This window comes from Sander lucioperca, chromosome 6, assembly GCF_008315115.2.
Source record: "Sander lucioperca isolate FBNREF2018 chromosome 6, SLUC_FBN_1.2, whole genome shotgun sequence".
Taxonomy (NCBI): domain Eukaryota; kingdom Metazoa; phylum Chordata; class Actinopteri; order Perciformes; family Percidae; genus Sander; species Sander lucioperca.
Genome location: NC_050178.1, coordinates 20,417,940 through 20,430,145, shown reverse-complemented (window position 1 = coordinate 20,430,145; position 12,206 = coordinate 20,417,940). Strand labels below are relative to the sequence as shown.

Genomic DNA, 12,206 nt, shown 5'->3' with positions numbered 1-12,206 from the left:
CTGGCACTTGTCACTGCCTTCGTTCTTTACCCAATATGCAACACAACCCGTTATTACTCCCTCAATTTCTCTCTCTCCCTCTCTCTCATCCCGGCCTTATTTTGTTTCTCCTCCCTCTTGCCCTCTTGCTTGTTCCCTCTCTTTCTCATGTCCTGAAGGCTGCTTTGCCTCTTCCAACCTCTCTGTTAACCTCTCCTCTAACCTTACCTTCCATATTCCACTTTTCATGATTTATCTTTGTGTGAATGTGTCTTTCTTTGCTCTGTTTTCATTATCTGTACTCTTATCATCCACTGGCTCATTCTGACTCTGTACTTCGAGCCAGCTGCCCCAAACAGACAGTGCTGCTGATAGTCATAAGAAATAAATGCAGCTTCTGTTGTTTGTTCCTGTAGACTGCAACCTGAAGCCAGTCCTCAACAACTCTGCCACCCTCTTGAAACTAACGGCCCCACTGCAGCTTGTTCCTGACAGATGGGTAGCATTTTGAAGTGGGCAAGTACATTGTAAAATGGACTGCATTTACAGTGTCTTTCTACCTTACCTGACAAGGCGCTTTACAATTTGCCTCTCATTCACCCATTCACACACTCATTCATACACCAATCTTTCTTACACAAGGCCACATCGACATTTGGAGGAGGAGCCAGGTGAATCTCCAACCTTAGGGCGACCTGCTCTACCTCCTGAGCCACAGTAAGCCTCAAGAGCCGACAGTCAGCTCAATCAAATGTATCAACATGATGGTGGCATAGAAGGGATATTTTAGTCCAAAAAATGACAGAGACTGTCCTATCTAAAAAAAACGCCCCCATAAGTCGCATGTTGAAGAAGCAATTACAACTCATATTTATGCTTATGGTTGCGGAGAAAGAGAATTCTCCGCAACTAGAGAATTTTAACAGGGCGGCATTAGTACCTTTACTTAAGTAAAGGATCTGAAAACTACTTCCATCACTGAAATGATGCACCTCAGGTTTTTAACAGCTATTGTCTTCCTGCTGGCTCTGAATGGGAGCTCCGCCGCCCTTCACTGCCATGGTGCATCTGTGAGTTCACTTATCAAACAGCAGGCAAGTGAGCAACAGAGAGTTACATCATTCCAGTTGCTATGCAACAGAGTTGACAACAACTTTTTTTTTTGCATTTACTGGCTAACAAGACATAACAACGGGTATACTGTTGTCGAAATTAAAAATGGACGAGAAAAAAATGTTTCTCTACTTTCTCTATGACAAAAAGATGAGAACGCTGCTCTGAAATGGAGGATGTATTATTTTGTTAACCACTATGAAACTGTGAGAGGTGTTGTCATTTCTTAGCCTGTGTGACGCTGGTGTGAAGCGTTGCTGAAGATGATACTTGCTTTCAATAGTTCCGAGAAACACAAAAAAACAAAACAAGAAGCGCATCCTTTCTGCCTCCGGGATGGTACCACTTGTACTGATGCACTTCTATCTTCTTCAACAACAAATTAATAATTAAAGGTTTCTTTTTTTTAATAATATTTTTTTTTTACATGTTTGTCAGTTTTGTCTCAAAGCCTAAAGCTTTGCAGGGATTTGCAGGCAGAACGAGTTTTAAGAGTCACAGCGGGGTTGAAATCTGACAGGAGTATGCTTATTTTCCACTTTGGGTTTCAATAATCCATATTTAATTTTTTTCCGATTGTGGGGTTCAGTAAATTCGCTCCATGGCTGAATATTGTTTTAAACATCCGTCTAAGATCCCTCATCACTCTCATTCTTTCTCCCCTCGCTCTCTCCATCTCTCCATCATCCCTCTGGCAGTCGTCACCCTGTCTCTCTTCATCCCTCTCTTCTTCTTTTACAACCTCGCCTCCTCCTACCTCACTGACCTCCTGCACCAACGTACTCCTACCTCGTCGCTCCATGGTGTTTTAAACCCACAACGTCTCCTTCCAGGCAGCGCTGCGACCGACTTGACTTCAAGGTACCTAACTCTAACCTTAACCATAACCATTGCCTAATCCTAGTGCCTTCCAGGCAGCACTGTCTGGAAGGAGACGTTGGGGGCTTAAAACACTGATAAACTACCTCGTCGCTGCTCTTTGGGGGAAAATCTCGGGGACTTTCTCCATCACTGGCCCCTCGCTCTGGAACTCTCTCCCCCAACACCTCTGACAATCTCCTTCGCTCCTCTCTTTCAAAACCACACTCAAAACGCACCTACTTAAATCCGCTTTTAATCTGTGATTATTATTATTATTTCTAGAGCTGCTAAGAATGATCAATTAATAGACTACTTGTAAACTATTTATCACCAACCATTTTGATAATCGACTTATAGGTTTGAGTCATTTTTCATGACAAAAAGCTTTTTAAAAGCAGCTTTAGTTACTAATTACTTTACAAATTAGGATTTTTGCACATAAAACACATGAAGTTTATTAAATACAATGTTTTATTGTAAATTAAACTACCCAACAATATAATGGCCTACAAGTCCAGCTGAAATGATTAGATGATGAAACATGTAGTTGATTGACAGAACAGTTTGGATCGTTTCCAGTTTCTAAAATGTGAGGATTTTTCTGCATCGAGTACTTTTACCTTTAATACTTTAAGTACATTTTCCTGATGATACTTACATACTTTTAATTAAGTAACATTTTCAATGCAGGACTTTTACTTGTACAGAGTATTTGTACAGTGTGGTATCAGTACTTTTACTTAAGTAAAGGATCTGAATACTTCCTCCACCACTGCGTACCAATACCACTACTAAATCATTTCCCAAATAGGTTTTATAAGAATGTATGCGTACTGCGTGGATATTCTCTGGCAACATTCTCTCTACTGTAATAAGTACTTCATTTCGGACTGGGACACCTAAGACTGGGGTTCACATCCTGAGTCATACGTGTGACTAATGACCTATTTAGTCATTTAGTGAGGAGGACTTGTTCTTGCCGTCCTGCATCTCCTTTTCCTGTCTATCATTCTCTTTCCTGTTGCACTCGCTTCTCTGTATCCCTTTGTCTTGATCTCTGTTGACTATTCCCATTCCTGCACTTGTCTTTTATCCTTGCAGCCTCTATTTCTATGCTGCTTGCTTCTCATATTTTCTCATCCTTCCCCACCTCTTTCACTTTTGTCCCACTTATTCTCTTTTTCCATCATTCCCTCTAACCCCCGTCTTCTCCCGTCTCCATTTTTGCCTCAGTCTATCAGTCTCTCACTCCTCCTTCCCCTCCTCATCCTTCTCTCTTTCCCCTCTCGCTGCTGGAGGTATAAATAGGACTCCTAATAAAGTGCTAATTAATCTCTGGTGACAAAATCAAAGAAAGCACATCTGCATTGCTGCGAGGAGTGACGGAGGGGAGGAAAAGAGGCAGACAGGAAGAGAGGGGGAACATGAGGAAGGGTGGAGATAGAGGGAGAGAAAAATGCAAGAGAGGTAGGTGAGGAAATAATGAGGGAAATAAGGGGGGGGGGGAGACGGCAACAGAGATACTCAAAATGTTTCCACGAAGATTGGATAGTATCTTTGAGAAGTTATGATTTCCACTTGAGTATAAAACAGGAAACTTAAATCAAGCATGCTGATTGGTTTATAGCTGTGATATAATAACCACATATAACCGCTATGGGATTAAATTCCTTTGCACAATAATGCCTACCATACACTAGACAGTCTGACACCATCTCACATCTAAAGACAATCATCTCACATTTAATGTTAAAGACTGTCCTAATCTGTAAAAACTGGGGATCTTGCAGGGGTCACAAATTGCAAGACTACAACCAGATTTGTTTTGAAAAAGTTAACCAAGCTAGCTAGCTACCACTAGTGTTAGCTGGTAACCTGAGGGAAGGTTTGCAGATTTTCTGTTCTACCGTACATGCAGATAAATGGTGGCAGTACCCGGATGTCTGCCTTTATTTTTATATTTTATTTTATGGAAAATAGTCTGCGACAGTGGAATCGCTTGAAAAGTCGTTTGGTGTAAGGACGGCATAAGTTGCACTCTGCGTCTGAAAAAAAAACAGTTGAACGAACTGATAGCTGATGCCATGGAAGGAAGACGTTCATCTGCGCACACACACACTGCCGTGACAAAGAGCTGCTTTTAAATCGGCAAAGTATCGCTTTAAGTGTATGCTATATTTAGAATATTTTCCACCGCTTTACCTAGCCGTCAGAGACAGCCTTTTCTGACAGGATCCTGATGCCGTTATCTCTGCTTTCTTCAAAGACACCAGACTCATCTGACAAAAACAGTGATTTTACCTTGCAGAACGCAGGAGTTGACGGTCTACCGCTGCCCCGGTCGGTAAGTTTGTGTTGTTGTGCAAGCTTAATGAATCTGACACGAACTCTTTAGCATAAAGCTATGCTATCTGCTAGTGTAGGCTAACATTTCCTGCGCTGAGTTCCCTAGCAACCGTCTCGGAATGAGCAGGCAGCCGAGGAGGGCCTATTTTATTGTGAACACGATTATTTGTATTAACAGAAATCGAATGTGACTATAACTTTCATATTGCTCTACTTGATGACCATTTTTTTAAGACCAATAGCTAACTTCAGTCCGTGATATGTTGTGATTATACCACAGCTAAGGGGCGTTGTTTGACCCAATTCGAACAACATACCACGGCCTGTCCTAAGCTATTGCTTAAATATACAGGGTCATTAGGTTGATGGATCATCACTTCTGTATCCCACCTAAGAAAATGTGATGGAGGGGAAGAGAAAAGGTGTGAGGGAAGAATGGGAGAGCCATTACTTTAAGGATAGAGAAAAAACAATGAAAGATGTGATGGGAGTGAAGATTAAAAGTTTCAAACTCTTCAGGAGGATTGATGTACAAAAAAAAGATAAAATGGTGGCACATAATTTAGAGTCATATTTGTCATCTCAGCTCAACTTCCACTTAGTTTCAGCCGGTTGGACACTCGACTCAGTCGTCAATCAGCCCATTTCTTCTGATGAATATTTTAAACAGCTCGCCTCAAATCTACATCTCAACCAGGCATTGAAATCCCTCACATTCCTATTCCTTACTGCATAGAATCACTCATTTATGCATTTTAAATGCTCAACTGTAGGACCAAATTAAAGCAATGCAAAAAATGTAAAACTAACATGTTGCCAATACATTCATGAATAAGATATTGCTGCTGCATAAAAAAAACTTGTCATCTCTTAAATGTCACTTCAGGATCAACGGAAGTGCAATGCCAGGATAAACCTTCCCCTGTTGCTATCTGTGTGTCAAAATCCCTTCGCTACGGGAAACAACTAGAACAACCTCGGAGCTAGCAAGCTAACGTTACATGCTGAAAATGGCAAGGTTTGAAGAAAATTTAGATCGTTTACTGCTTGGATCTTTTGTAACATGATTGTAAAGATTTACAATGAATATGTTTACAGCATTTCCTCTCTAACTGGGACGTTTTGGGACTGTTTGGTGGGATTGCTGTGTGACAAAGTACACACGGCGATATACTGGTAAGAGCAAATGAGGTTTAACTATGTATCCAGCTAATTTAAATGGCTCACGGTACTGTAGCTGACTCTGGGTGTTCACTCTTTCAGTTAAACCAACCAGATTTGGCCACAATCTCCGTGAGCTGTCGCATTGTTGCATTCAAACTTTAAATCTGTTATCCTCTCTGCTGCTGTCAGTTGACACTTTAGGCAAAATCGATGCCACCCTCCTCCTCCACCCCATTCACCTCCAGTTCTCATCATTCCCAGCACCAAGACTCCATCGAGGGGATATTCCTGTATATCCATGGCGTCTATACCACTTAAAATTTAACATCGCAATGGAGTCCAATCGCCAAAGACTCTGACATATCAACCTATCATGCACCATGTTCATTAAACTTATTTTGACTCTTAAATAAAGTCTCTCCTGATTAAAGTGTTGTATGTATTCTTTTGCGGGGTGCAAATGTTCCACCAAAACAAGTTCCTTCCCGAGACTATTTAGCAGAGCCCCCGTCACTGCGTCCGGAGCTAAGCGCCGCCCAAGGCTATTGTGATTGGTTTAAAGAAATGCAAACAACCCAGAGTGTTTTTTTCTCCTATCCCAGAATGAGTCTGTGGTGTAGCCAGACCTTACTCCGTAGCGCTGTGGAGATAGTTCTGGCAATGGGAGTTCATAAAAAGGTTGAAAAATCTTCACAAAAAGTCTAGCTTCACTTTAAACTGTGCAGTGTTTACACCTTAATTGTTTTTGACACATTGTAAAATCCTTTCAGAAGAAACGTTTGCACTTTTATGAAAAGTATTCAATTGGTATTTCACACAGCAAAGTGTGAAATCACCTTCCATCTCCACAAACCAATTGCCTGGGAACAGCCATAGACAATTCAATCAGGAGAGACTCTGTTGTAGATATGCAAACATTTATTAATAAGCTATAACCAAGTAAGTACAAACATAATATTTTTTGGAGATTAGACTCCATTGTAAAGGGGTATTTATACAATTCTAATGTTTAGGAAAACCAAACATATCCCCCAATGGAATCTAGACACTGGTGGTGGTGAGAAAAATCTGTAGACGTAAAACGAGCCGTCAGCCGGGAGAAGACCGAGAACACCGTCGAAAATGCCTGGAGGTAGAAGGGGAGGAGGCGGGTCGCACTCTCGTCTGAAAATACAACTGACAGAAGCAGGAGAGAGAACAGATTTAAAACATGGTAGTCATGCTGTGATTGGTTAGAACACACGTGTCCGATTCTAATTGGTATACAGAACCGTAACACCCACTGCCCAGCTGATCAGTTAAAGAGAAGAGAGATAAAGTAATTGAAGTCTCCCTGACAGAATTTACGCTGAGCTACATTACAACTCTCCACTGACACTCGCAGTGATAATGACAGCAATACGAATATATACATGTATGAAATTAGATCAAAACATTATATTAGATTCAACTTTAAGATACCCTGTGAAAACGAAGACAGAGCATGTGGCGCTGTGGCGACAGGGTTCCCCGTGGACGGGCAGCTAATCTGCAGAACAACCATCAGCTGCCTGGAGAGAAGAGACACAGTGTTTAAAGCCACCATTGCTAAGTCATTGCCTGAGGTTCAGTGTGTAATAGGTTTGATGTGACTTCACAGGTAAATCTGCAGGTCTTGGAATTATTAAGTTTCAGAGAGGCTTTGACTTGGTGGATAAAAAAATCACAGGCAACCTGTAGCCCTTGCAGCTCTACAAAGCAGAGCTACAGCATTGAATGATACCAGCTTTTGCAGAATGATTGGAGGGACATGGTTTTTTTTTTTTAAGACTGAACAAAGGGACATTTCTTCCTCGTAGCAGCATGGTGACATAAAGTAAAAATGGGTTAGATAGTTCCTTGTGTCGACAAGGGGACAACTTACTTCAGTGCTAGAACACGACACTGAACAGCTGACCTTCTACCCTCCTGATATGGAGAGGAAAGTACAAAAAATAAAGGTTTTATCATATATGGCATTACAGTGTAGGTTTGTTTAAATGTCCCGTAAACAGCAGATGGTTGAGATTTTGTTTCTAACCACAAAACAGGTGCAGCGAAATGCTGCAGATTTCTTTTCAGGATGAGATTGACATAATTAATACTTCCACTCACAGTTTATTTTCCCATGATACCATATCATGCTTATATATTCAGTTTCCGTAATCTATTTTACAAGTACTTTTCGAATGAATTTTCTTGATGTAATTTCATGTTAAATGTTTAATAATGTAGAAAAAAGTGTTAGTGTAGTGTTTTGAAAAAGGTTTTTTGCCCGAGCCAAATGATGCTGTTTTAAGAACAGAAACTTTCTGCGTTGATTTTTAAACAATGAGAAAGCTTTTGGCAGTGATTGTGTTTAACCATGTTGTAGTAGTTGATTGTGAAAGGACTCCAACAAGAAAGTTTCAATGCTAATACTGACTATCAAATCATTTTAAATTATTAGCTATGTGTTGTGACGGGCATAACGTGCTTTCTCGCCTCGCAGATTTCCTTGGATTGTGGTGGCATCTGGATCGTGGTTGCAGCTGCTGCTGTGGTCCTGCTCTACGCCCTGCTACGCCCTTCACTACTACTTTTATTAGTAGTCATAGTTCTATTATCTTTACCGTTACTATAATTGTTCCACTGTCCATCATTCCCACTGCTATAATTATTTTGAGTCATATTTCTGTACTTGTAGAGTGGTTTAGACCTACTCTATCTGTAAAATGTCCTGAGATAACTTCTGTTATGATTGACACTTTAAATAAAATGTAATTGAAATTGAATTGCAGATTTTAGACAGGCTATTTAGCAAGTATGTATTGTATTGCATATATTACTTACAGTATATGTTTTTGAATCTTCTGCATATATTATTTATCTTTTATTTATCTCTGTACTTGAGATAAATGTACCTGTCCTTATTGCACCGCGGGTTGGCGAGAAACGCATTTTCGATTCGTCTGTATGTCTGGCACATATTGCAGAATTGACAATAAAGTCGACTTGACTTGAAGTCATTACATTTATGTTTCATAAAACTATAGCACCTAACCCAGAAATGCTGCTAAATGATGCGCAGGGCACGTCTGCATGTGCAGTCATGCAGTCATGGCTGTGTAACTCTGAACTTTGACCTCTTCACCATAATGTCACTGATCTTTAGTGAAGCTTCTTCTCCTCTGTCAAGAAGAGAGCATCTCCTAAATGTTACAAGAGTCCCCATTATCGCAAACATCCTTTAATATTAATGTATGAACACCAGCGGTGCACTCTGAAATCTTTATGTGGCTTTCCATTTATTGTAGTGATGAATTTGCAGATATAGTTATTGTGGAAGTCACAGTTTTTACTGCAGATTGAGCAACTCAAATGTCAAAGTTGTTCTCTTCAGCTCTGAGAAGTTACTCCGAATACTCTGGTTTCTATGTTACTGAGAGACATTAGGCTTATGTAATATTAACACCAGATAGAAGCAGTAAATATGACAACTCGCACTTCCTGTGGGTATTCAGATTGTTTTTGTTATGATAGTAATCCCACGGCAGGCTGCAGTGTGCCCTGACAGGCGAAAGGTGCCGTTTTGTCCCTGTTTTCCTACTTCTCCACTGCGTCTCAAGGCTTCATTTCAAAGTATTAGATATCCAAATTCATAAATAAATCAGCAGGGGAGGGAGGGAGGGGAATACTGCACATCTCTCCTAAAAACACAGGCAGAGGGGGCTAGAGGAGCGCCACATGCAAACGGCAAAATGAGCTATAGAAACCCAAGGATCATAAAAACGCCATGATAAAGAATATATGCAAGAAATATTAAGGAAAGGAAAATTAAACTCAATAAATCATCTTATCAGGTCACTTTTAATGAACAGTTTAGCTCTCAAAGCAACACCACGTCTCTAAAAAAAATAAAATAAAATCAACTATGTCATAGAGATATTATTAAAGACACAATTCCATAAAGTACAATTTAAAAACTCAATATAGTCCCTTAGTCCATATCGGGTTATTAAAATTAAATCATAGATGCCGTATAAAATACATGACTACGTCCCTTTTAGTAACTGAGTGACTTTTGAGGACAAAAGTCCCCAATAGGAAAATGTTATAGAGTTATTATGGCACACAATCAATTTACTTCATTTCATAATGTCACGGTAACTCACAATTAATCACAAAATGCAGCCAAAAATTCTTTCCAAAAACACTTTTGACATAGTTATAAAGAGCGTTTAGCACTGGATTGTCACCATGAACTATATTATTGAGTATCACACAGGCACTTCATGTGGAAATATTATAGTACTAATATTGAGTTGCTGGTACAAGCATGTCAATTTGAAGCAAACTATTCAATTACCATATCATTATTCACAAAGGCTAGTCATAAAAAATTGAAAACATGCACAGCACTATCATTAAAAAGATAATTTAACACAATAGAATCACAGTGAACTGCTAATTAATACCACACAGGATTTAAGTCTTTACAGACATGTTATAGAACTTATAATAATGTATCTGTAAGTTAAAAACATAAAGCAAGACTTGTTCATGGCTTAAGAGGTGAAAGAGGAGGCGGCGGTGGGACACTAAAACTATTTTTGGAGGTGATGACATTAAGCCACATGGGTAAAAGACTGCCCTCTCAGATACAAAAACACCGCTTTGTACTGCTTGTCTCCTGTCTGTAATGACTGAAACTGAAAAAATCCAGTGCTGCCTGTCCATCACTATAGAAATGCACGCCTGATGGGGAAATATTTGGCTGCTTGTAGCCCGCAACAAAGCATCAAGTACAAAAAGAGATCAATCACAGGATGATGGATGGCAGCAGATGTGCAGAGGGAGAGGGGCCTGGAGCAAACCGGGAGCTTCAAGTCGCAGCAATAAGCGCAAAACGGTAAACCAATGAGTATGATAATGAAGAGAAAGAAATGCTTTTTTTTGTTTGTTTTTTTACCTTTCTGCAGCAGCCTTCTTTTCAAAATAGCCTGAAGAAAAAGCATTTTCCACACCGGTTGCAGACTAGATGGGTAATTCTCTCCTCATGGAAGAGCAGAGGATGAAGAGGGAGGCACAACTTTTGTCTGCATGCACCTCTCTCTCTGTCTGTCTCTCTCTCTCTCTCTCTCTCTCTCTCCTCCTCCTCCTCTATCTCTGTTGGCTCTCTCAAAGGGATCCCCTCCCTGATGACACCAGCTGAACTGTAGGCTGCCTGTGTGTGTGTGTGTGTGTGTGTGTGTGTGTGTGTGTGCGCTGCATGTGTTTTAACACTCCTCAGAAGAAAACAGGAAGAAAAAGCTGTCTCTATAATCAACTTTAATCTTAGTCTGGTGCTTCCAGTCTGCTACTGATATTCGTGTTTTTCCACATATTCTCCTCCTCGTTTTCTTTATGCACTAATTTAATTACAGATTATCTCTCTCCTGCCCTCTCCGTCTCTCACTTTCTCTCCTGATTATGCAAAAAAATTGTAGCTCAAAGCCTTCGGGACTTTTGATGCCCTAGTTTTTTTTCTTCTTCAGAGTCTGTGTCTTGTGGGCCTGCATGTGCATGTGAAGCAGTTATGTGTGTGTGTGTGTGTGTGTGTGTGTGTGTGTGTGTGTGTGTGTGTGTGTGTGTGTGTGTGTGTGTGTGTGTAAAGCCGTTGAAAGTGTAGCCAAAAGATGAAAGCTTCCAACACTGAAACCCACCACATCATGACTTCTTTCTCGGCTCCCCTGTTGGATGGTGATCATAAGGTGACCGATGTCGCTTGAAGTGACATGAAACCAAGAAAACTTCTCTCCCTCAACCCACAAATGTGTCCCATCCATCCATCCTACATACATTAAACCAATGATTCCTGGTCAGAGTCAGGGCTGGAGCGTGCCTCAGCATATATTACATATGTTTTATGCACAAAAACTACTTCTTCGTGCTTAGAAAAAAATCGTGGTTTGGTTTAAAATCAGACGTTACTTCACTTTCGGTTCCGCATGTGATGTGTGAAACATTTCCATAAGGGTTCGCAGCACAGTGCAGTTTGTAAGTATTCAGACAGTTCTGGCTTTGGGTTCATAACAATAAAATCATAACAATGATTAGGAGATGCTGGCATCTTTTATCTGAAGGTGTTTACATCCACATCGGGTGAATTGTGTAGAAATTGCAACACTTCTAATACATACCCTCAAGGGTAAAAAGGGTTGCAAGCCCTACATTGTTCAGCCGTAATGGATGTGAACACCCCCAAACTCCCTCAAAGCTGAGAGTCAGCAATTTCACCGCCTCGTACTGTATGCAGATCCTGGAGTGCTGGAGTAGAGCGAATATATTGAAAAAAACATATCACTGTAGAGCTGCAAAGATTAATCGAGTAATTGATTAGTTGTTAATTATTAAATTATTCGCCAACCATTTTGATAATCCATTAATCAGTTTGAGTCATTTTTTATGAAAAAAAATTCTCTTATCCCAGCTTGTTCAATGTGAATATTTTCTAGTTTATTCTCTCTGTGATAGTAAACTGAATATCTTTGAGTTGTGGACAACACAAGACATTTGAGGATGTCATCTTGGGCTTTGGGAAACACTAGTCGACATTTTTCACCGTTTTCTGAAATTTATAGACCAAACAACTAATCCATTCATCCAGAAAATAATTGATCATTTGTTGCACCCCTATATCATTGCAGTGAATACTTATATAATACACGTTTATATGTTCTAGTTTTACATGCTTACTATTAATA

At 40.1% G+C, this 12,206-nt stretch overlaps 1 protein-coding gene across 7 annotated transcripts in view; it reads right to left on the bottom strand.

The window, feature by feature from the left end:
* Positions 1-12,206, bottom strand: part of LOC116034505 (glutamate receptor-interacting protein 2-like) — a 379,804-nt gene that overhangs the window by 120,776 nt on the left and 246,822 nt on the right. For 2 of the 7 annotated variants that reach the window (XM_036002036.1, XM_036002037.1), the window contains exon 1: positions 10,433-10,535. The exons of the other annotated variants lie outside the window; for them this stretch is intronic. In XM_036002036.1, the coding sequence (XP_035857929.1) occupies positions 10,433-10,478 (46 nt within the window). In that variant the 5' untranslated portion in view covers positions 10,479-10,535. Of the gene's footprint in view, positions 1-10,432; positions 10,536-12,206 lie in introns of those variants that run through there. 7 annotated transcript variants of the gene reach the window in all.